This window comes from Camarhynchus parvulus, chromosome 3 (assembly GCF_901933205.1).
Source record: "Camarhynchus parvulus chromosome 3, STF_HiC, whole genome shotgun sequence".
NCBI classification, from domain to species: domain Eukaryota; kingdom Metazoa; phylum Chordata; class Aves; order Passeriformes; family Thraupidae; genus Camarhynchus; species Camarhynchus parvulus.
In genome coordinates, this window is record NC_044573.1 from 84,747,572 (window position 1) to 84,774,505 (window position 26,934).

Here is a 26,934-nt window from a genome sequence, read left to right on the forward strand (position 1 = left end):
GCGCCAATATTTTATTGAATGTTATGGGAAAAGTTATGTTTTTTCTTTAAAAATATTTACACTAGCTGATACTGCTGCTACTTTTTAATATCGTAATTAACACATGCAGCCGGGATGTGTGACACCTGAATTCAATTCACTTTGCCTCTGGGGATATGAACATGCATCTCCTATGACTTCTGCCTCACACAGAGAGATTTGAAAATCAGTCACAAAGCTAACAAATGTTGACTAATCTCTTTAGCACAGTGGGTAGGGCATTAAATAAAGGAGAAGGAATACTTCTTTGAAGAAACTCATACATTAAACAGTTTGGAAAAAAATTCTGAAGTAACTCATGAATCAATATTCACTGTTACCTTGTGAGCACTGAACTACTAGACTGGAAAAATATATTCATGTTCACTTCCATTTCTTCACCTCCAATTTTTAATTCCCTATGCAAAATGAAACAAGAGCCTTTGGCCACACTGACAAGATGATTCTGCTAGCAAGCATCAGATACACTTTAAAATTCTTTTACAGATACAAAGCAAATGAAGCCTTCATTTATCTCTTATATGCTTGATGAGAGACCCAGCTGTAGCAGTTTTGTGTAAAGAAGGGACATAGCTTGTCCACCTAGAGTAACTGAAAACTAAAGCACTGCCAGCCTTGAAAGATGTAATGCAACCTTACCTATCTAGCACATGCATTCTATGAGTAACTATTGACTTTTTTATCTCAAACAGAAAAATGCTATCATGTTATATTGAAAGAGTTCTGTAGTTCTTTACTGCAGAGGCCACTTCCATACTTCAGTGCCTTCCAGATACCTGCTCAGTTCCAGAAACCTGTTTTCACCTTGACAACATGAACTGCCTCCCCAGCCCAGAAAGATGAAAAAGATTTCTCACTCCCCCACATGAGAAAAAATATCTTGTATGTGATTGTAATTTCATTTACTAACTGCAATTCACTGACTATTACCAATATGTACCCTTTCTTCAGTAAAAATCAACTATATCTGTATTAGTATCTACAAGTCTTAAATTATGCAAACATTGACAGGTATGGAATTTGCCAGGAGAAATAGTCTTTACTGACCTTAAAGTAATTACTGTTGATATTCTGTCTCCATATTTTGATCCACAATATTGTGTTGGAAATATCAGGGTGAATTTAGGTGAACAGGTAAACTACAACATACCCATTGAACATGCTCTATGCAAACAGTATTTTCAGGACTAACTCCTCAAGCTGTAGCCTTTAAAGAAAATGTATATATTTCACAGTGCTCTCTGTGTGGTTATGTGATATGCATAGATTAGTGTAATGTAGGTACAACTAAAGAACTTAAAATCCGCATATGATATAATACCTAAAAAATGTAGCACTGAAATACATATTATGACATAACAGAGATCTCTTCTCTATGCTGTATGTCTCCCTTTCCTGTGTTTCTGTATCAATCTATTTTATCTATTTACTTTTCAAGATACAAAGTACATTGATTCAAAGTTTTAGGTATTTTACTATCAATATGGTCAGTAACACCTAAAGCCACTCTCTAGATTAAACAATTAAGATCCAGTTCTCATTTTGTATATTTCAATTGAATCATATATTTCAAATATATCCTGTGACCAAAAAGAAGTGTAATCCAATATATTTTTCAGCAGAGAATATGTAAAAAGTATGTAAAGAGAAAAAAACCCAGAAAAATAAATTTAAAAAAAACCCACCAGTGAGCCAGAAAACCATGAAAGCGAAAGAAATACTCATATTGACTGTTTCCTCCTCTAAAATACTTTACAGGAGGAACTACATGCTTTAATTACTACAGTTTCCAAGTTGTCTGTTATAACCTTGGCAAGAAGTGCAGCAGACTGAAAAATGCTGCTTTATCAAACTGTTCTTTAATTCCCTTTCAGAGAGAGTAATCTGTCTGGAACAGATACTTGACCCCATTCTTTGTTCTTGTGCTTAATGAAGTCACAAAATTCTATCTAAATAAGTGACTTTTTTCTTTCTTTCATTGTCTCACTTGAAATTGGATAAAAGGAAACTGCAGAGGGTAGGTCTTTTGAAGATCATCAAACACTTCTTAAATATGAGCACAAACTATAAAACAAACAAAATTCAGGGATTTTTGAAATGCTTTGAAATTCAGTTCATGTAAAATGTAACAATAACTTTGTTTAATGGAAAAGTTTACTTTATTATTTTTTCTTCTATACATCCTGCTAAAAGGTTTGATAGGATTTTAAGCAGATCTCCAAAGCAGAGATCAAATAAAAGTCGTATGTTGTCAGTTTAAAGGCTTCTCTGACACAAAGCACTCCACTGAGTGCAGAATACCTTTGTTGTATTTACAAAATTGTGCAGCAGTTCATGAAGTATGAGAAGAAGTGGAGCTCAGATGTTCTTTATATTTCTGTTTGACAATATTGTTATCCAGTAGGATGGTTATGCAACATTAATAAAAGAGCAAAGGGGATCACAGATAAAGCATGGTATGCTCTGCCTTCACATAATACATCATAGCAAAAACTTAGGGTACCCCCACACTCAGTGAGGGGTCTCTAAAGCTGGGCATATGACTTCTTCGGGGCAGACATAATACATGACTGGATTCAAGCATGGATTCATTTACAAACTGTGATACAGTGCTAGGAGCTGGAACTTCCTCTTAACTGGACCACTGCATCAAACTGAGGTGCACATGGAGTTTCCACAGCAAGTCACTACACAGTGTCTGAGTCTATTGCCAGCAGTCCTTCACCTCCAATTCTGCTGCCTGCCCTCCACATTGAGGTGCACTTATAACTTTTCATCTGCACACTGCCAGGTGGCTGCAGCATTACCTTCACTCTGGTTTCACAAGTGTTGTTTTTCTCACCTGGCACTACTGACTTTTGAAACAATGTTATGCTGGGTTTCTCCTAAAAAGTGATTGCCCTTGATTCTTAAATCACACTGTTCTCATCCCACTTCTCATTTTTTAGCCTTGTAATTTTAGCCTGTAACTCTACCCAAAGATCACATCATTCCAGATCTGGTAGTGTTTATCCTGTAACTTCATACTTGAATAGAACCTAGTAGACAATGAGCAGTTAATAGTTATTTTAATGCACAATAAATATTATACAATAAAATATATGCACAAATATATCATGTTAAATACTATTTAGTCTGCAGCACACACATGTGATCTATTTGGTGTAAACAGTATCATAAGCTACCAGTGAGAATCTTGAGAAGGTCTGCATGAAAAATGTAACTGTACTAGGGAGAAAGCAAAAAGATATTGGGGTTTTTCCTCATTACTATTATTATTTCCACCACTACCTTTATTGGAGAGAGTTTTTTGTCTGAGGATTCTTTCCTTGCTCTTACAAGTTGGTGCCTGAGGAGTGGCATTCCCTGCTTTTTCTCTCTCTTCTCTTTGCTTCTCTGAGATAGATTTCAAGTAATGTTAGGTCATCAGCTGTGGACTGCACTACTAAAGCATGGTCATGTCAGCTCTCCTAGTGTTCTTTAAGCAACTCCTGTATGATGGTGGTGAGGTTAGAATGGCTCAGGGAAAACCCTACTGAAATTCTTTGCTGAAAGCAAACCTCTTATTCTGTATTTTTTGTACCATTCAAATGCACAAAACAATGAAGCAGGAAAGGAAGGCCTAAACAGAAGCAAATCCTTTTCTGTCGTTTGCTTAATTAGTTCTCAATCCATATGCCGCTGAAAAAAAGGCACTACTCACATTCTCAAAACAAACCCTCTGATGTTAATTGGCCTCAGGGGATTATTGGCATAAACCAAGGTATGGGCATTTTTTTGTATTTAAATTAAATACAAAAATATTTGTCTACTCTTTCTAGTATCATCTGATAATAATCTTTGGACATAACATCCCTAGATTATTTGTCTTGGCAGGAAACAACACATAGCAGACTTAACCTTAAACCATAGAAAGAAGGCAAAAGGGTTACTTGAGGCAATCTTTATTCCTTCTAACTTTAGGTGACTATTATTTCATACCAGCCCTCAGATAAAGGTAATTAAGGTCTCATAAAAGTCACTCCAACTGAAATCTGTAGTGATTCCTGAATACTAAAGTTTCAGTTTTCAGATAGAGACAACTCAAACCTGTAATTATTATATGGCAAATGTATTTTAAAGATTTTATTTTATAATTTTTAAAAGATTCAAACAGTAAGACTCCAAGACTAACTCAAGCAAATTCTCAATATTCAGTCAAAAACTGAAAGAAGGGATTAAATAATGCAACCTTTTGATTGTATTTTAAAAAAAAATTCAGTGTCTTAAGAGAAAAAAACAGAAATTATCAAAAACATCAAATAACTATGAAATACATAGTATAAAACAGAAAACAGCCTATAGACATAACATAGTATTTAAATAAAGAATTCTGAAATACAGTGGATCCTGAATGCATGCACATCCTTATTTCTGTCTGAAGATTCAGACTCAGATACTGATGTTATATAAGGTTTCTTGTTCATGAGCAGCTCTTAAATGAGAGCTCTCTCTGCCTAAACTCTAGATAAAAATGAACAGCAATTTTCAGACTTAGCTTGACTTCTCAAAGGTGAACTCAAATCCAAATTTTATGCTACAGAGACTTTAAAGAAAACAATGAATGTCAGATCTCAGGGGTCTCACAGAAATTTCCAGTGCTATTCACACTAACAGGGTTTCCACTTGTTTCAATCTCACTGGAAATTAACTCAATGCTACAACATGACAGAGTATATTAATTACAATTGATGACTTTGCAATGAATACTAACTAAACTATTAAAAAGAAACAGCTTATTAAATGGTGTCAGCATTTTATTGTAGCACCCTACCAATTATTCAAGTACTATTTAATATAACAACTGAATATGATAAATTAATGTGATATTAATGTGAATACCAGTGAGCAATACCTCAGTGAAGATTTTACTCAAATACTATTAAAAGTCAAGTGCCATATAAAATTTAATAAAGGAGCAACACTACTTAAATTCAAAATGAAAACATATAGGGGTGCTTTCTATTCAGCTTTACCTTTTAAGTTTTTTACAACTTGATTTAGGAATTGATTTAGGAATTAAGTTTTTTACAGCTTGAGTTGAAATGACTCCTCGGGGACAGGAAATAACACAGGTTAAAAATCAAACCAAACAAAATAGACCCAGCACTCAAAACTGAGATTTTATAATATAATTATTTTATACTATAACTACTCTTTTATATGTTGTATTTGAACTCTGTTCAATCCTTACTATTAAAGGCTTATTTGAGCTGAATATAGTGTACGCTGTGTAGTGTGTAGTGCACAAATAGTATTTTCATGTGTCATATATAGGTAAAATTACACAGTTTCTTAAAGAGATAGTGAGTAGAGAAAGTGTAGACAAGCAGACAGAATTGCAAATCAAATAATATAATTATTGAGATAATCACATAAAGGAGAGTTAAAGAACAAATTCAAATGTTTCTTCCCTCTTATGAGAGACTGGAATGTTAAGGGTTAATAACTGAAACAATCATTCATTTGCAAAAGCAGCAGGGTGCTTTGCTGAGGCCAGGTTTCCACCCCTCCAAAGGAAGGGGAGGAGGAGGCATTTTGGATGTGTGGTGGTGAAACCTCTGATCTGCATAAGAGCAGCCCTGGTGCAGAGGGGTTGAGGACCCATCACCATATGATGACCACTGCAAACCAACCTTTGTTGCCAAAAGGCAACTGGCTCAGATGTAAAACTTAATTCCCAGGGGAGTTATCTAGACATTCACACATAGGCCTGGAGGTATTCATCCCTTCTGATAAGGCATAACTGGCTACACTATGCTGAGAAACATTAGAAAATGTCATAAATGTAATAAATCATCAAAGACCCTCTGAACTTGATGTTGTGGGGGCTTTCCCCATCCTCAATGGATCAAGACCACAATCATCACTTTGAGCATGGACATCTAAGTTGCAATAGTCTCATTGCTGGATCCTCGTGCAGTGATAACTTTTCTCTCTACTTCTATTGTTTCTTTCTCTTTTTTATTCTCCTGATATATTTTCTTAAATGATGTTTTTTATATTTCCAAGATTATAAAAACAGTGACCACATACCTTCTTTCCATTGCAATCAAACTGCTATAAAATAAACCTGCCACACACCCACACACACACATAGAGATAGATAGACAGACAGACAGACAGACAGACAGACAGACAGATAGATAGATAGATAGATAGATAGATAGATAGATAGATAGAATAAATAGATATATTCTGGAAATTCAGTGTCATTTCACTCTAGTCTTGAGAATTCTTGTTGTTTCTTTCACATACCACCCAGAGTCAATCAAGCTACCTTTCCCTAAACCCACCGGGCAGACCAGAACATTACATAATTGTAAAATCACACAGGATCCCTTGGATGTGGTGGAGTGGCCAGTGTGGTTCAAAAATATTTATGGGTTTCTGGTGTGACCCAGACCTACTGAAGGGTTTTCTGTGGGAGAAAGTCAACCTCAGAGAGGGTTGCGAGGAGAAGGACATTGACTCTCAGTGGGTCACTGAAGGGTACAACTACCAAGAGCAAGTCAAATGATGACTGTCATTTTTTTTCTGAAATTATAATGATAATTTTTTTCTCCTCAGTATGACCTGGGTACGTGAGACCTGCTGAAAGGTTTTCTGGTGTAACCTGGGCCTTTTGAAAGGATTTCCCTGGAAGAAAGCCAAGCTGACTTCTCAGAGAGGGTTAATGGGGAGAAAGACATTAACTCTCTGCAGATTAGAGACAGGTTTGAAAGGAATGACCACCCAAGAAGAGTCAAATGTGGCTCATCCTCTCCTGATGACATTCAATTCTTTGAAAAGAGAAGGCACCTACATCTGAGCTCCATACTTTGTAATGAGATCTCCACACCAGTTTTTACACCTTGCCTCCCATAATCAGTCAACAGGTTATCTTTGTCAAATGGGAAGGAAAGAATGAAATGTCTCCTGTCATTCAGAATTTCATCAGTATTTCACAGTGCACCATATAAAGGAATTCCAAAACTAAAAGGCTCATTCCTCACCTTTTTAGAGGATTACTGCAAATGATAAAATCACATTTCAAAAAGTACTAAGGAGGTAATTTCAGTGTACATCAGATGCATGCATTTGACACTGCGGTCTAAACTCCCTCCTCTGCCTCAGCCCCTACTTCTTGGCCACCTATCTCTGGAAGTGTGCATACCACAGGTATCTTGTTTTGTTAAACATTTCTGCTTTTGCACATACCCTAATCCTCACCAAGTCTGAGAAGACACAGGTTACCATATAGATTTTTTTTTCCTTTATAGAAAGATTATTTAATGACCTTGTCTTTGAATGCTGTGTTTTGGCAGACTTCCATAGCTGGCAGATGTGGGAAGTGAAGAATCTAAATTGGATCCATGTAAGCAGCTGTTATTTACAGAACAAATTTTGTGTACTATGTGCCAGTTTAAGCTATGTAACAAGTGATTTAGATGTGTTTCAATAGGAAAGCATCCTCTTAAATTTATAGATCTTGTCAAAACACAGTAGGTGTTATTTCAATTATTTCTCCAAGAATTAATGTATGCATGTCTTTCTCTTCTTTCTTTCTTTCTTTTTCTTTCTTTCTTTCTTTCTTTCTTTCTTTCTTTCTTTCTTTCTTTCTTTCTTTCTTTCTTTCTTTCTTTCTTTCTTTCTTTCTTTCTTTCTTTCTTTCTTTCTTTCTTTCTTTCTTTCTTTCTTTCTTTCTTTCTTTCTTTCTTTCTTTCTTTCTTCTTTCTTTCTTTCTTTCTTTCTTTCTTTCTTTCTTTCTTTCTTTCTTTCTTTCTTTCTTTTCTTTCTTTCTTTCTTTCTTTCTTTCTTTCTTTCTTTCTTTCTTTCTTTTCTTTCTTTCTTTCTTTTCTTTCTTTCTTTCTTTCTTTCTTTCTTTCTTTCTTTCTTTCTTTCTTTCTTTCTTCCTTTCTTCCTTTCTTCCTTTCTTTCTTCCTTTCTTCCTTTCTTTCTTTCTTTCTTTCTTTCTTTTCTTTCTTTCTTTCTTTCTTTCTTTCTTTCTTTCTTTTTTCTTTCTTTCTTTCTCTTTCTTTCTTTCTTTCTTTCTTTCTTTCTTTCTTTCTTTCTTTCTTTCTTTCTTTCTTTCTTTCTTTCTTTCTTTCTTTTTCTTTCTTTCTTTCTTTCTTTTTCTTTCTTTCTTTCTTTCTTCCTTTCTTCCTTTCTTCCTTTCTTCCTTTCTTTCTTTCTTCCTTTCTTTCTTCCTTCCTTCCTTCCTTCCTTCCTTCCTTCCTTCCTTCCTTCCTTCCTTCCTTCCTTCCTTCCTTCCTTCCTTCCTTCCTTCCTTCCTTCCTTCCTTCCTTCCTTCCTTCCTTCCTTCCTTCCTTCCTTCCTTCCTTCCTTCCTTCCTTCCTTCCTTCCTTCCTTCCTTCCTTCCTTCCTTCCCTCCCTCCCTCCCTCCCTCCCACTCAAAAGAATTGTGTGTAAGTTGAAACAACTCCTTTATACCCTTCCTTAAGGACAGAAAAGTCTCTCCTACCCCTGCAAATGGAAGCTTTTTGCCATTTCCTATGACCTCTTGTGAACTAGAGGTCCATTTTTAACTTATTTTTTGATTTTGCTTTCAGGGTCTTCTGGTTTACTGATTTGTTTGGTTTTTCAGGAAGGCCTCCCTTAATCTATGAATCTTTTAATTCATTTTCTAATAGTAATAAAACTCCAAGACAGAGTATTAGAAAGCTCCTGAATAGTTTGACTTAAAGGAAACTCTAAAGTAAGAAAAGTATGATTAAAAGCATAGTCTTGGTTTGTTAGATGAGATTTAGAAAATCTGATTTAGTAACAGATTTCTTGGAAATATGGAATGTGGATCCTGTTTAAAAGGTTAGTGATGACAATATGAAAACATCGGAAATCTGATTTTGACTGTCTCCTTCAGGTGGACAATAGCCTCAGAATCAGGGACTTCAATAGACTTCAATAAGAAGGTGTTCCACCTCATTTCTGGACACCACTATTCACCAAGCTTCTGACATTCACACAGCTTTGTGGATATGCAGAGGTGCGTGACTGCCTTGAAACTTTATTCTTGGATCTGGACTCTAGGGGGACTGCCCACTAAAAGCTGTGGTTTGTCCTCAGGAAAAAGTAGTCAGCTGTGAAATGTAAATGAAACTATAATAGAACTGTGTAATTATAGGTAGAGGAAAAAAGAGTTGTTGCTGGAAGGAAAAAATGGTAAAAATATTCATCCACGCTGAGATAATTTTGTCTTCACAGTTATGAGATAAGTAAAAAGAAACATATTTTTAAAGGTATATACAACATTTGCAATTATGGAAAGCAAATGGCATAACGGGAATAAATTATATGTGTAGAAGTAGTGCCAGCAATCCATCACAACCATAATTACTAACAAAATACATGTTTTTGAATGATTTTCTGGAAAACACTGGAGTCATAATTAAAGCAATAATAACAACAAAATAAATAATAACACTAGATAAAATATAAACAAATGAAGGGGATGAAAACTGTTTTCTGGTTGCAAATCTCAACTAGAATAAAGATAATCAGGAGAAACTTGTCTGTACTCCAGAAGCTTGTTTTTCACCTACACACACAATACAAACCCAGTAATTTTAAATGATAAGCAAATTATCAAGAAGTAGATCTGGACACTTAAACCATCACACATTGTCACACACCAATTACAGATGATAAGGTTAACATCCTCACAGGTCACAAGTTATTTCAGAACAGTTAAAACCCAAATATTTACATCAATACTCTCAAATTAAAATATATGGGCTAGTGACATTTCTTTTCAAGATATTATGAATATTTATCCTCCAGGTAGCCATGTGTCAGTACTGCTAAAAAGATATTCTTCTCTTGACATCATCTATAGTCATATGCTCATTATTCAATTCTGTGCATCGTGCTAAATAGAAAAGTAGCAGAGTTCCCTTTAATGTCACATTCCTCTCAGTTACAGTGAATTTTGAGGAGAGGGGTAAAAAAGAACACTGTAAATGTACATTGAGACAACATATCTCAAATAACAGCTATATACATTTAGACAGACTTTTTTCATTCAAATTACTGTTTATGTCCTTTATACTGTGGGAAACTGCAGAAAAGGCTAACTGTAGCATATGTACTGCAGTGAGTCACTAGTTCAGTAAAAATTGTGTGATAGTTCTCCCAAATGCAGTTACCATGTCTGGAAAGATGGGAAGCAGTACTCTTGTAAAAAGAGTAGAGTGTCTCATCTGCAGTTATCAGCTACTAGGACAATTGTCAGGGAAACTACCATTGTTATTTGAGTGTTTTGAAGAAGCTCTGAGAGGAAATGAGATTTTTTTTATGGATGACCCCACTACCTCCTCATAAACAATTCAAGAATGAGAAACTCCCCGTCAGGAGATTGGCAGTCCCAGTGTTCCCACGCTTGGTATATAGAGGTGGAAGGACAGGATGTTCTTGAAAAGCTACATCATGTCAATGTAAACTGAAAATTCACTAGGCAGGGAAGGGATTTGCTTCTATAGGAAAAACAGCCCTTTAAAGAAAAAAAAAAAAAAAAAGAAAAAGTTTAGTCTTCTGAGATGGGGAAAATTTGACACCACCTGGGGTAATTATAAAATGTGTACTTTAAACAGTGTAAAGGGAGTCAGCCTTAAGAGCCTGGATTTTCTGCACACTTTTCAACCATAAAGCTCTTTTCCCCAAATAGTAGCAAGTAGGTGGCTGTAGGTACAAATTGCTTTCTAGTCAAGGGACAGATCCATCTGGAGGACACATTTAGAAATGGGGTGATGACTCGAAGGGAAACCCTAGCTAGTCTCTTCAAAACTCTGGTGTCAGGTGGAATAGTATGCAAAACAACTTGAAGGGCATAGCTGAGCTACCAAAATCATTCTAACTGAAAAAATAAGAGAGTGAATGGTTGACACAAGGAAATAAGATTTACTAGTCTACCTCCTTCTGAATATGAATCTGATTTTGCAGGTAGACTTAGTGGTGTATTTTATTGTGGAAAAGAGGGTTCTTATTGCAGAAGAGGGCATGCTGCTTTATTCTGAGAGCCAACCAACTTCCAGGCACTCTGATAAAGAAATCCAGGGGAAGACCATCTACCTGCACAGCATGGAGAGAAAGACACTGAAAGTTATGATAATGTTGTTCATAGAGGACTCAGTCCTAAATTAGGAATGGCAGCATCATGATGTTAGGCTAACTACACCTCCCAAGCTCTGCTTTTCCTTTACCTGGAAAATAACTCTATAAAGAAGATGAAAGGGTAGAAAGGCACAAATAGTTCTCTGATAAGGAAAAGTGCACAACATGTTTGAGATAACCCTAGAGGAAGGATTTTAAATTATTTACTCAGATGGAGAAGGGCAAGACTTTTGGAAACCCTGTTGGTTTGTTGGTTTTTTCAACAGCAGATGAAACTGAATACAACTTTTGTGATACAAATCAGCATGTGCTCATGTGAATGTTTAGTTTATAAATTAAGTACATTTAAATTTGAAGGGCTTTCATCCTGAATCTGATTAAAAGTATCATGAAAGACTGTATTACCATATGTCATAGAAGGACTTAAAAATCCTTGTTGATGTAAATAAATTGTGTATGAGAGTTTGGTCACTGTAGAAATGACAATTAGGAAGTAATAATCAAGAGACTACTGAACCCAGTAATGTACTGAATTGAGACTAGATTTAATTCCAAATGTAGATTCCAAATACAGCAGATTTCATGACAACCCATTGCTTTTCACTCTTCTGAGAAAGAAGTCTTTGTGTGAGCTCCTTTGAAGGGTAAGAGGATATCTTCACCCCTAATGTCTTAGGTGCCATGGCAACAAGAAAAGGGACTTCTGTCAACCCTCTAAGTGTTAAGAAAAAAATCACTTCTAAAAGCAGCTATGAAGGGCACTGAGTATGTCTTTCCCCTGTTTCATGGAGCTGCCTAGCAAAGTTTCTTTCCTTGTGTTTGTCTTAGTTGCATTGTATATATCTTTGCCTCGCTACACTACAAGAGATCAAATTAAGACATAAGTTGAGTTAAAAGAGTTGTTTAGATCATCTTATTTTAGAGAAGTGCCACTTGTCTTTGCATATTTTATAAAAGGTTTTACTAATCAGTTAGAAAACGGGATCTCATAGATGGATCTAGTGACATAAGTGTCTCAGGGCCAGTAGACAAATTTGCTAAAAATTAAAGATAAGAACAAAAAGAAAATGTTGGGCTCTCTGTAAATAAATTCTATTTCAATGTGAATGGCAGACATATCACATATACATAAGATTAGATGTGCATTACTAAATTATGCTTGGGAGAACATACATGCAGAACATACATATGAGTGTCTGCCACGGTAAGTGGTTACATTATTCCTATAAATTCACAGCTAATTCAATGGCTGATACTTCATTAAGCTAATTATTGATACTTTGATAATCCTTGTAACTTTTCAATGTGTCAATTACTTTATGAGGATAGCCAAGTAAGCATTTTCAAGATATCAGGTATAAATATCTTTTTACTGTAGATACTGTAGGAAAGGCTTTTTAAAAGTTAAAATTTACAAAAACATGCATCATATAGAATGTCTCTTTTCTTCAGCACAAGATAACAATATTTCTGCCGATGACTAAAATGTTAAGATATCTAAAGTAAACTAAACATGTTTGAGTGGAACACAGAGAAACCCCTTAGAAAGAAAGAAACCCCAAACAACCCCCAAACCAAGCACATATCCCAGGGCTGAAAATAGTCTAAGATTTAAATTTAGAATTTCCAAATAAATGGCAAACTCCATATTATTTTGGTTTCTGTCTCATCTGTAACATCATTTTATCATGGAATAAATAACTCCATTTTAAAACAAAATTTGAGATACTTTTTTTTTCCTGTGTATCTTACATGCACATACAATGTAGGTGACTTTTTCAGATATAAAGATCCATCTTTTATAATAAATAAAACAAAGAAGCTGAAGCTGAATTTCTCCCTTCATTAAATAAAATCTTATTTAAAAACAAGAAACCTCTTAAGCAAATCCATTTAGAGCTGTATGGAAGTATTTGACTTTTCAGAAGCATTATGTCAATAGCAGCTGATGAGATTCACTTGACATGGTGGAGATTAAACCATTTCAGAAATACAGCAACAGCACAAATTTCATAATATACAGTCCCAGAGCTTTTCCAAGAAAAGAACTGTTCACTCAATTTGAGTTCATAGTTACTGATGTTTAACAACCGCACACTAATTTTAAAAAATAAAGTTTAAAAACATTGTGATGCAGTTTGTAAACTGTAAAAATCCCAAAAGCTTAGAATTATAAGAATAACAACACAATATGAAAAAAAGAACCTTAAAACCAGCAGCAGGGTTTTTAAAGTAGCATATTTTCACCTAAAAGCGCTAAGCATCATTTCTCAACCCCAAAAGACAAAGCATGAAATTTATACCTTAACTGTGCCAAACATAAAGTTTAATAATTACTTTTACATTTTATCTCACATGACATTTTGATCTTATTTGCTGGCATAATTCTAATTATTCCTCTGTATTTTTTGTTCTCTATATAAAAGAGACATGCATTACTTATACCTTGACTTTACAGTTTTTACAGCTTGGGGATCAACTGTTTCAACCCAAGCACTTTGTTCCCTGCCCAGTATTCTGACACATGCCATGTGCTATTAACGATTTGATGAATGAAATGAAAGCATGTGACCACCTACCCACACACCTTGGCAGAGGTGCACTCCATACACGCCGACCCCCTCCCAGGCACGTGAGCTTGTTAGCACCTTCCAGGCGATATCCAGGGAAACAGGAAAAGATCAAGGAATCTCCAACACCAAAATGAAAACCAATTCGCCTGCTGAAGGCAGGAACACCAGGATCATCACATGGCTCCAGATCATATTCTGCAGACAATAAAACATAATATGTTATTATCTGGACAAGTTGTCCACATGGAAAAAAGCAAACTTACTAAATTGCTTGCATTGTGTGAGCATGGAACAGCTGGAAAACATGTATTTTAGAGCTGTGTTTTCTACTAAAACCCAATACTGTTTCTATAAGTCTATTATGCCTATATGTACAGTAATTATGTATTTAATGTGTTCTACCCATACTACATCTATTTTTTTAATTTCAAGAGCTGTAATCAGCTTGTACTGTAAGTGGTTTACTATAATTTTGTTTAATTACTTCCTTTGTGTATAATTCTAGCTTCTTTTCATCTGAACTTCCAAACAGCTTTACAAGTGAACCTTACAGTTGAAAAGAATCATTATGTGATGAAGAAAATCTAATTAAAAAACAAACAAAAGGTTAGGTGAATGAAAGACATATGAACACATTTCAAAAAGTGTGCTTTTATAACTGCACATCAGGATTAATTCAGCAGAGGAGTCAGAATAGACTAATGGGGAAAAAAATGAGGGCTGTTACATAGGAAGTAAATCAAACTCAGAAAATATATGAGCCCGTTTCCCCATCTCCAAAGAATATGCTGTGGAAGTACCACTTTTTGTTTATCCTGTTTTTCCATCTATTTTTTTTTCCCTTAGATACCCACTACCAACTACTTTCAGAAAAGATGCTGAAAGAGAACAACTTAACATCTAATGGAAAAGGTTTGATTTTATATTCTTCAGAAGGTGATCCAAAAGACCCTTCTGGCAACAGATAAGAAAAAAATATTTTCTAGAACATTAACCTTGGAGGTCAGTGGAAAGTAGGGTGAAATCTTATTTAGAATAAGAGACTCCATTTAGTCAGGGAAGAAACTAAACCAAAGTTTCTGAGTGAATCTTTAAACAGCTGATATACAGAAAAAAAAGGAATAAATAAATTCTTCCCTTTAGTAACTGTCTTGTAGGAAAGTTCTGAATATTAGAGGCAATCTATAAACTACATCAGTTTCTGCTGGCAAATGTTGTAAGTTTAGAAAACATATGATTTATTACTTCTGTTCAGTACTGTGGGGGCTAAACTAGACATGGTGATACCTTGTAGTACACCTTTAGGCACAAGGCAATTTTCATGACAAATTTCAATCTTTGATGACATTCAAAACAGGTGTTCTCATAAAACACTTTTTACTAAGAAGAAATATATTCTGGTTGCATGAAAGTACAAAAACAGAATCACCTATTTGTTTCATAAGTTAACGTACCTCATAATATTTCTCAAAATGTGTATTTAATATAAATGATGCCATATGCTGTCTCTGTATCTTGTAGATAGGACATAAACTTTCAGTCATGTTCCAAAAGTTCTGTGATCCATATCTTTTGTTACTGCACAATTTTCCCCCTTGCATCCGCAATATTTTGTGTGTTTTTTCTACAACTTGGCTAGCGCTCTACTCTTTTGATTTGGTGATAAAAAAATTATAAGTGAAATAATTAATATTTGTATTTACATTTCAAACTTGTAAAACTGCTGACCTCTGCTTTGGTGAGTCCAAAGTCTCCAGAATGAATTTATTTTAGTATTTAATAGGAGTAAATCCAACACTATTGCTCTAATCAGTGAGGTAGTTTTTTTCCTTTTTAAATAAGCAAGCTAAATGAGATACGTTACTCATAAATATCATGGCCATCTGTAAACATTGCCAATTCTCAACAAAACTTATTGGCCTTCAGTTCCTGAAAAATTATGTAGGAAAGTTGGATGAGAGTTCCTTATGTACTCCTTCCATAAAATATGCATGTGCATGTGCATTTCAACTAACACTTGATTCATTCATGTGTGTCATGGGACAAGAAGAAGCTTCAGAAAAACCCTGTCTTAGTGTCAGAACTTGGCAGCATCTTAAATTTAAGGACTTACTCTGGTCCACAAGTTTTAATGATGGCAAATCAGCTCTATTTATAAAAATAATTATTTATTAAACAGACAGAGATAATACCACAAAGATCCTAATCAGAATTATTATGCAATATGAAACTAAAGAACTACTAGTAGAGTACAGCTTAGCATAAAACAGTTTCCAAGTACCTATAATTAAAGCTAGCAACAGTATTGTAATTTACCACCAAAATCACAATAATGAACACAGATTTCTTCATTTAACCCCTGGGGAGTAACTGTAAAATAAGCATCCCTACTCATGGGAAGAACTCCACACATTTCCAGGATCATGTACCGAGGATTTCTGATTTGTGAAAGTTTGGTGTGGCTTTTCTAGTTTGTCAGTGAGGTGTCTGTCAGTAAGAAATCCAGCATACCTTCCAGATCTCACTTCAAAAGTAAGATGTTTATAGGCAGCTGGGAGATGTCAGAGAACTGGCCATTTTGGTTACGGTGCCAAAATAACTCACTACAAGACAGCTCATCCTGTTTATCTGACCAGCTAACAAACAATAGATGAGCTCTTGTTGGGAGGTGAGATGCCCTGCTACATTTGTAATTCTGCTTGCTAGTAATGGAGATAGGCAAAGAAAATTACTGAGAAATGTATATTAGATGTCATCTAGTTTTAGAAGACTGTAAATAAGAAGCAGTAACAAATGTTTCACTTATCTTAAAGAGATAACTTGTAGAAATATATCAATACCTAATAAGTGTTTTATTTATATACACATTTTCCATTTCAAAATCAGTCTTCAATATAGAATCCTTTGTGAATCTGAGTCAGCATACCACCGCTATTTAAAGTTCTATATTTCAGAACAAGTTAGTTTATTTCTTCTGAACTAGTGCCTTCTATCTTTGTAATTCTTTCCCCTTAATTTTCTTTATTTCTCTTATCTGCAAGTGAAATACCATCTGGAACAGTTTCAGGATATTTAGCAGAATGGAATTCATTACCTGAAAATGTTATGTTGAAACCTTCATAAGAAATTGAAAAATCAGATATAAATCGAAGCTGTGCAGTAAAATTTCCAAAGAGGCCGGCTTTAATTGTAGGCGGTAAGACTGAGCCAGTTAATCTGGCTACAGGTTCTGTGAAGCTCCCATCTTCAGTGATGAGCAAATAGTCATGAGAGCTCTCAAGGTGAAAAGTATGAAAAACCAGCTGTACACCTTTAAAAGAATTAAAAAGGGAGGAAAGAAAAGCATTAAATAGCAAGTTTTTCTATTCCTTCGTATGTAGGTGACACAGAAAACAATTTTTATGTTACATGGAAACATTTTGAGAAAAAGTTAGACTCAAAACCTGAAATTTTGAAAATAAAGTTTGCAGAAAGCACATGAGCTCAACTGAATAATATGTGCAATGGGGATGCTTGTTTAGCTCACTTTAAATCAATAGTTCCTATAAGAGAATTGATGGCATTCAGCGCTATTTTTATATAGAACTCTGAAAATTCAAATTTGTATTGTTTAGGTGCTATTCATGTTCCTGTGTTTCTCTTTTACGTATAATATCTACCTTGATTTCATTATTACCTAGGAGACATACATTAATACTTGGCTGAAATTTTGTATTTGTGTTTTATTTTTGCATTTCCTCCAACACAATTCTGGCTTTTAATTCTAAGCTTCAGAGAAGTTTCCAAATACAAGGACAAAGCATACAGAATTTTTATGTACAGCCATACATAAATACAGATTCCTATTTTCTGGAACTGATAATTTACCTGACATAATGACTGTTTTTTTTGTTTTTTCATTTGCCAACTCCCAATTCAATAATGAATTAAATTTTTACTTACAGTTCAGTATTCAAATACAATAAATTTTCAAATACAATACATATGATACATTTAAAATTTTACTGTGGGGAACAACATTCTTCTTAGCACATTTACTCATATATTTTACATTTAAAATGTTTTATGAGTTCTAAACAACTAAACAAAAAAAACCAAAAAAAACCAAAACCAAACAATCTTTAAGAAGATTTTAAAAAGTACAAACTTCCCATATACTTCTCAGTAATTTTTTTATTCAGATACTATTCTACTGTATATGTAACATAAAGATATATATGTTTTTGCTGTAATGGTTTAAGTCTGAAATCATAGGTTACCAATACACAGATCCAATCTGTTCCTTTATGTTCAATAATAGCAAACAGCCATCAACAAAGTCCTGACATCTTTGACTGAAAGAAATTTAGGGCTATTTAACCAGTAGCTATTCTTTTCCCATATTTTACCTCTTCCACTCTTTCCCATTTTTCTGAGACTAAAACACATTGCCTCTGGCAACTTTAAAAATAATTATTCCTTTGAAAAATAAACACAAACTGGGAATCCCACCTTTGAAGATATTTATTTTGGAAAGTTAAACTTCTTCCTCAAAGGAATGGCAGAAAGTATTGGTTTCACTCATAAAGGACATTTCCTTTTTTAGCTATGTGTGTCTAATTTTTTTTTTTCATACAGACATTATATATATGCAAAACATCTTAGACACTTACCCTTGCCATGGGACACTTCAATAGTCCAAGTGCAGTTTAAAGAGTTTGGGTAAAAATCAGGAAAACCTGGAGAAAGAACAGTTCCACTCTTCCCATGAATATATCCACCACATAAAGCTTAAGAAGAGAAAAAAACAATGAAAATAATAACAAAAGCCTTTCTTGTAAAAGGGTTTGAGAGGGAGAGGAAGAAAGAGAGAGAGAGCTCATTTTTTATCTACACTTAAAAATAAAGGATTAAAATAAGAAGTTAATTAATCCAAAGCCACAACATTCATTTTGACAACAATTTTTTTCTAAATTAGTCCTTAAAAAGAAGTTTATTTTTCATTTAAAGCCTCTCTTTTTAGTTAGCAGAACACACACACAAAAAATTATTGCAAGTATCAATACCTATTGCAGTAGTATGTAAAAAATAAGGGGTTTTTTTGTGAAGTAACACAAAAAAAATCTTGCTGCTATGTTTCATACATTCAGCTGCATTTTTAACAAACAAAAATACTTCAGTAAAAAGCACATTTTTTCAAGTAAGTAAAAGTTTGATAATTACTGCAACACTCAGGGGAAAAAAAGAAGTGTAACTTCCTCTTTTTCAAAGATTTAGATTGTCCCATCATAAGTAATTTTTTTGGAACTGAATATTTTGGAAGACAGGAGAACTATGCTAGAAAACATTTTATGCATACTAGAATTTGCTAAACTAGGCTGTTCAAATTTGCATAGCAAATTAATTAATGTTTAAGATTTGCATTCTGAATTGCTCACAGATCTTATAAATATAGCATGACTGTGCTTTTCACTCATCTCTTGCTGTCCAGTTTTTATGCTGTTGTTTTTTAAAATTTTAATATACTAAATATTTAAACAGTAATGTAACAAAACATTAAGATGCTTTTAGTCTTCTTCCTCACATAGAGTGATACACTTTGCCATTAACTGTATGGAAAATATACATGAAAAAATATACAATAAACTTGAAGTACCTTTATGTAGATGTGAGTATATGTACACATCTACTTGGTTTATAATTTAAGTTCCTTTTTTTTTTCATTTCTTATTAGACTAAAGTTTTTGTTAAAGTTTTTAATGTTTTATGAATTTATGTAACTTTTATATATTTATAAGTAAGTAAAAGGAAAGGAAATGCTTCCAGCCTGGTTTTACCTGAATATAGTTATTTCTGCATGCAAGTATGAGTTAAAACACATTTGACTAAACCCACAGTAAATATATGGTTGATAACAATACTTAATAATGAAAAACAGTGTTATGGACATCAGATTTACAGTGCCATAAATTAACAATAAAACATGCATTCAAAAATCCTTATCTTAGTCTGTAAACACCACAGAAGGAAGAAAATTATTTGACTGTGCAACATTACTTAAAGCAGATATGACATATTTCAAAAATAATTTCCCTATTTAAATAAAATTTAAAATATGGAGTTGATGTGCTTTAATTTAGCTCTCACTCAAAAATTATTTTCATGTTCCACCTTGGCATTAGCATATTTTGAGAATGACAATTACTTAAAGGGAACTTTAACCACCTTGCATTTGTATGCAGGTTTATTTCTTCTTTGTTGGCATGAAACAAAGCAACATGCTTTTCCCTTAGGCATTTATTCTGCTAAATTAATTTCTGAAGTAATAATTTTGAGAACATCAGTACTCGAGAGATGAGTGCAAAATGCTCATTTCCACCTCAGTTAAATCTGTCACAATCCAGAAATCTGGGTCACAACTTGTTGAACCTCAAAAGGCAAATACACTAACAGAATGATTTCGTAATAAGGTGCGAGTTCTAGGCCATGTTAGACTAGTTAATACAATGGACTTTAATCTGTGAGGAAGAGACTGAATGTATGTTGAGCCCTTATGTGTTGCTTGTCTAGAGAACATACTCCAGAAAGGCTTGACATTTTCTTGACATACACTCATGTGAAAGTGGGTGAAGGACCTGGGAAAAAAAATCTCTTTCAATTAGTGAAAATTGACTAGGTCTTCCTGAAGTTCAATATTCATATTCAAAAAAAGAGTTAAATATTGATATTTTAACTCAAAAATACATCTACACATTTTATTTAAAGTAAGTAGAAAAAGAAGAGAATACTACTGAAGCTTAAGATTTCTTTGCATTTGTCAATCCATCACAGCAAAGAAAACAAAGAAAGAAACACATAAAAACAATGAAACAATTTAGAAATGCTTTGTGTCTGTACTTGCAAAGGAGGAATGGGTTGTGGTGATTACAAGGTGAGTGATTTTGAATGCTAGATTAGCTAACTTCTATAATAGTCTTTTGGTAGTTTAGATGTTTTGAGAATGGGGCCAGAAGGCTGTAGTGAGAGTTAGAAGGAGAAGACTAGTGCTCAGATTTAACAAAACAGTTCAAAACAGAGTGAGAAACTGAAATACTTTGCTGAATCTAAGTTTGTCCTCTGACATTCCACTGTAATCAATGAAAACCTTGGACCTGAAAAGCAAGTTAGAAATACATGAATGTAAGTAATTCACTAAAGCAAGAGCCTTTCTTTGCCAGTGTTCTGTGGTTTCTGTAAGAGGGATTTTGTAGCAACTATACAAGGATTCAATGGAGAAATTAGGTTGATTCAGTGGTTCACAGAAGCAGAACTTAGCCAAAAAAATCCAATTACAAAAAAGAACACAGAAATATTAGGGAACACAGTTGTGCTGGTGTATAGTTATTTTTCTTCTCAGTATGGGGCTGTGTTTTGAACTGGTGTTGAGCACAGGGTTAATAATATAGAGATGCTTTTGTTATTTCTGAGCAGGGTTTACACAGAGCCAAGACTTTTTCTGCTTTTCATATGTCACACTGGTGAGGAAGTTGGGGGTGAGTGAGAGATTAGGAGGAGACACAGCAGGAACAGGTGACTGCAGCTAATCCAAAGAATACCCCACACCGTATGTCATCAGGCTCAGTATATAAAGTGGGGAGAAAAAGGGAAAACAGAGAAGTTCAGACTGATGATATTTGTCATCTGCTCTTCTGGAGATGGCTGAACACCTGCTGTCCTTGGGAAGCAGTGAATAAATTCCTTGCGTTACTTTGTTTGTCTGCACAGGTTTTGCTTTTCTTACTAAACTGTCTTTATCTCAACCCAGGAGTATCATCATTTTTTGCCTTCTGATTCTCTCCCTGATCCTGCTGGTGGGAATGAGCAAGCAGCTGTGTAAGGCTTGGTTGCAGGCTGTGGTTAAACCATGAAGTAATTCTGCATTTAAAAAAATGTTTCATGAAAGCTCTAGACAGTTTCATACTTCATACCCGCCAAAACAATTATTAAACAAACCAAAGTTTCAAAACAAAAATATTTTAAGAAAATTAATTACATTTGCCAATCATGGTTTATCTCCTTTAGTATTGAGCATCCTAAATTTTAAACAATCATTTTGGCATGCAGTATTTAGAGTTTAAATATAAATTAATTTTATTGGCTTTGTGTTGAAAGTATTAGTTGTATGGCACCATTTTGATTCACAGTTGAAAAATGGAACACTCTGAGAATCTGAATTTTTCTATTTGTGAATATGTGCCTGGTTCTTTTTCACTATTTCACTAAAAACTGATACAGAGATGTAAAGCATGGCTTTTATTAACAATAAAATAATTTTTTAAAAGTGTAGATCTTGCTGAAATTGAACAGAGGTAGTAGCAATGACAAGCTTAATTAGTTCTGAAAGTAATAGATTAACTTTTGTGGACTTTAAGCCTGCCATCTGAAGAGCTTGACCCTTACCATCACAGCTGGGTAATGCATGATTCCACTGATGGTTTCTTTCACATATGAGTGGTTCTTCATCACTCAGTGTATATCCTGGATCACAGCTGAAGGTTACTGTGGAGCGGATATTAAAGTTGTTACCATGGCGATGGCCATTCACAGGAATTCCTGGGTCAAGGCAAGAATCTGATTCCAGAGTAACACCTGAAACACAGAGATTTAATTTTGGTTTTTTCACCTTTTTTTCAGATAATAAACAGAAAAAAAAGACCCAAACAAAACACAAAACAAGGAAGACAGGAGAAAGGAAGAGCCTCCAAAATTCCTAGTTAGCATTGCCTGAGAACCGATAGGGGATATATAACCCTTTCTCTAGCTGTTGTCTGACTCACAGAATGGTTTTCCAATTTTAAGTTTCATAGAATAGAAAAGTAAAAATGAAATAGAAGAAGACTTGCGCTTCAAGATATTTTGTCAATCAATTAAAAACACCAAAACTATAAAAGTACTGCACATCTGAAACTATAGGAAGATACTACAGTTTAAAGTATGAATAAATATTTTGCAAGTATAAAAGTCATATTTGATTATTTCATCTATTCAGTTTCTGATACTGCAGGACAACTCAATTTTCCTCTGCATAGATATGTGCTGAATCCAATACAACAGTTATGATCATTTGGTACAACAAGAAGCATTGTCAAAAAACTGCAATTGAAGAGGTCACAAACTGCTGAATTCTTTCAGATATTTTCCTATACATGAAAGAAAAAGAAAGACAAATAATATAGCTTTCACAATTTTATAACTCTTATCTGACAGAAAGAGTCTCCGGTAATTATGTCTTCTAGAGACATTAAATAGTTTGTGGCAAATAAACCTGGAGTTATCTGCTGAAAAAAAATCCCTGAAAGTATCAAATGAAGGCTCATTAACTGAACATTATACATTGTGCTTCTAGTGATAGCAAATGATTGTGGAATGTAATAGTATAATGAAAATAATGTAGGCACATGAGGGAAACAAATAGAGACTCACTATTGGGATGACAGGAATTTCTTTTATTTTCTGTTACTATGTGTGCTGAATTGACCTTGTCTGGCTGCCAGTCCCCCACTCAGCTGCTCTCTCATTATCCCCCTTCAACAGTACAGGGGGAGAGAACAAGGTGGAAAAAGAACATGAAGAAATTCAAGGGCTGAGACAAAGACAAGAAGATCACTTAATAATTACAATCACAGTTGAACCAGACTCAATTTGAGAAGAAATTATTTAATTTATTGCAAATTAAAAATAGTCTAGAATGGTGAGAAACAAAATAAAAAAGTAAAATACCCCTTCACCCTCACTCCTGTGTTGGGCTTGCATGGACAAGTCTTAAGTTAGCAGACAGGGGTGGCTACAGGAGTGGCTTCTGTGAGGAGCTACCATAAACTTCCCACATGTCCAACAGAACCAGCGCCATCTAGCATCAGGATGGGCCTGCTGCTGGCAAAGGCTGAACACCTCAGAGATGGTGGTAGAGCCTCTGGGATAATGCAGTTAAGAAGGACACAAAAAGCTGATGCAGAAAAACAGCAGCCATAGAGAAGAGTGAGAATGTGAGAGCAAGAATTCTGAGAGACCAAGGTCAATGAAGAAGAAGAGGGAGGAGGTGCTCAAGGTTTGGAAGCCCCTGCAACCCGTGCTGGAGATCGTGGTGAAGCAGCTGTCCTACTGCAGCCCATGAAGGTTCACAGTGGATCCGAGATCCACCTGCAGTCTGTGCAGGACTCCACTCTGGAGTAGATGGATTCTGAAAGGAGCTGTGATCTTATGGGAAGTCCACACTGGAACAGGCTCCTGGCAGGATCTGTGGCCTGGTGGAGACGGGAGCCCATGCTGGAACAGCTTTGCTGGCAGAATTAGTGACACTGTGGGAGACCTACACTGGAGCACTCTGTTCCTGAAAGATTGCACCCCATACCAGAGCCATTCATAAAGAGCTCTGGATTATGGGAAGCATTCAGATTTTAAATATTCATGGAAGGCTGTCCCCTGGGGGAGAAACCCAATGCTGGAGGAGGAGTAGAATCTGAGGGACCCTTCCACCAAGGAGGAAGGAGCAGCAACGATAATGTATGATAAACTGATCGCAACATTCATGCCCTGTCCCCCTGCACCTCTCAGCAGGAGGAGGTAGATAAAACTGATAGTGAGTTCAGCCAGAGAAGAAGGGAGGGGTAGGGGGAAGGTGTTTCTAAGATTTCAGAACCTGGGATCTAGCAAGGTTACTCCACCACAACTGCCTTCTTCACAGGCATTTCCTAGTTTCTTAGCCCTCTAAAGGGTGAAGAAGGTGCTGGTCCTCTCAGCTGCTTGTGCATCTCTAACTGTTTCTGTGGAAGCTGTACTCTCAGTTTACTGCTCCTACCCTGCCCTGTTTATCCAGGACTACCACACAACCTAGGAACAAAGTAGGAGGAGTTCAAAACTAAGGAAAAAATTGATTTATCAGGGCATAAACTGAAGGGTTCAGAACTATAGATATGAGTGTTGGAATCAGGACTACAAATAAAAATATCATAAGTAATGACTCTAGCTTTCACAGAAAAATATTCTCTGTACCTTCCAGCTCTTCTTATATCTCACTTAGAATTCAGATTTGAAAGCTTATGATCTCATGAGGTAAGTTTTCATGAGGTAACCCTGACATACTTAAATTCTAGACGAATAAGTTCCTCTAGACTTGACTGCATATTCTTAATGCAAATGTACTGTGTTAGCTAACAGTGCATTTTTAGATTCCCTTCGCCTGGATAAAACTGCTTAATAAAGGCTCAAAGAAACCATTTAAGTCTATAATATTCTGCATTGTAAGTGTCCTTAATTTCATCTGTATGAAATGTCAACTTTGATGCACATTAGGTTTTTTCAGATAAATCATGCCTCATATTTTGAAATATGTTAGTGTAGGTGCAGGTCCCCAGCGGCACTCTTAAAATTCCTTCCTCTTAGGGCAGCCTACCACCCCTGCCTGAACACATCAGCTGCTTTGGCATTCTGAATCACACACAACAGGTAAACTCATCAGGCTCTTTTTGAAATGATAATTCAAACTTACATTGACTCCATTGTTTCACATTTTTGCAAGAAGACCAAAACCTATAAAAAATTTATCAGCTTCCAACTTCCTGACTGAAGTAGTAGTGTTAAATAAATAAAATCAGCTCAGGCAACATAGTTTCATTCCCAGGGAAAAATATTCAGTTTGTAAGTTTCAGCAATCATGAACATAGCTGAAAATAAATATTTTTTCTTTGCTTCTTTGCCTGAAGATTTGATTATTTTTTCTTACTAGGACATAACCTAAAATTAAATAAGGGGTAATTCTTTGATATGAGAAATATGGCACAATTCTGGCACAACAGTGATAAGTGTAGTTGGAAAATAATTGTAAAGAGTTGATTGAGAAGGAGCACAGGCTCTTTCAAACTATCAAACTCTAGGACAGGTGGCAGTTATTAGCTTCCTGGGACCATGACACCATTATCAGGCTATATCCCCTGCCTGCCAAGTCATACCTCTTCTAAAAAAGTACAAACCTTTCAATGACTCTTTATGTGTCATATTTTCTAAGTTAGCAATATTCTAGTCTTTTTAAACAGTGTCAAAAACTGGACACAATAGTCTCACTGGTCATCAGATGAAGTGAAATAATTTTTGAACAAATCCTAGATAAAACAAAAAATTGTATTTTCTGAAATGAAATTGTCTTTTGGTTTTTTAGATGGTTAAATACAATGTCTAGAAGATTCAACTTTTTGCAATACTGCTACATTTTTCTCTAGATTATGTAGGTTCTGAGAGACATCCAAATCTTTTTCTATTGTATTTCTGTTTTCTATTTGTTCATGTTACTTCTCCTTCCCCATTTAGGCTTAGCATGTTTCTTTATAAAATCAAATTGCTTTTGTTTTACACTCTTTATTCAGTTCATCTAGCTTGTTTTGAATTCTAACCTTCTCAGCCATAGTGCTTAGTATAATTGTAGGTTGTAATCATCCTCAAATTGTAACTGTTCTTATATTGTCATAAGAATCATTATTTAATTTTTTTTCACAGTATCATAGAAATCACATAACAATTTAGGCTGGAAGGAACCTCTGGGGTCATGTAGTCCAACCCCACTGCTCAAGCAAGGTCACCTAAAGCTGGTTGCACAGGTAGATCCATTCCTGGATGTATTTTTAGTATCTCCAAGGATGGAGATTCCACAGCCTTTCTGAGAAACTTTTTCCAGTGCCTACTGTACCTTATCGTACATTTATTGTACCGCAAAAATTTCATCCACACTAAATGTCTATATTCTTCTCTGAAAGAGTTTTAAGAGCCTTATGAATGGCACCACAGAACTATTCCCTCCCCTTTCCATTTCCAAATCTACAAAAGCAGTGAACCTGTCAAGAAAGAAATTAAGTTGGTTTGACATAATCTGTTTGATCAAATAAAAGTAATTTATTTCTTATTATTATGTTTATCAGCTTGAAACTACTATCTTTCAAGAACAAAGATAAAACTAATGTCCGTGATCCTTCTGGTCCAAATACCTTCTTTTCTTTTTCTTCTCCATCCTTGCTTGGAAAAGTGTGTGCCCTTCTGAATTTTTTTTAAACTTCCTTACAGATTTGAATTTTCAGACATAATTTTCAGTGGAGTGGTCCTTCCACTCTGACTCTCAGTATAGCACAGGGAATGTCAACAGTCCCTGATGAATAAAATATATTTAAAT

General features: G+C 34.9%; 1 protein-coding gene across 1 annotated transcript in view; it reads right to left on the reverse strand.

The window, feature by feature from the left end:
- Positions 1–26,934, reverse strand: part of CSMD1 (CUB and Sushi multiple domains 1) — a 1,057,303-nt gene that overhangs the window by 213,279 nt on the left and 817,090 nt on the right. Inside the window, exons 18-21 of the mRNA XM_030946379.1 lie at positions 22,179–22,367; positions 18,413–18,529; positions 16,855–17,070; positions 13,767–13,955 (exon numbers count right to left, since the gene is read on the reverse strand). Of these exons, the coding sequence (XP_030802239.1) occupies positions 13,767–13,955; positions 16,855–17,070; positions 18,413–18,529; positions 22,179–22,367 (711 nt within the window). The remainder of the gene's footprint in view (positions 1–13,766; positions 13,956–16,854; positions 17,071–18,412; positions 18,530–22,178; positions 22,368–26,934) is intronic.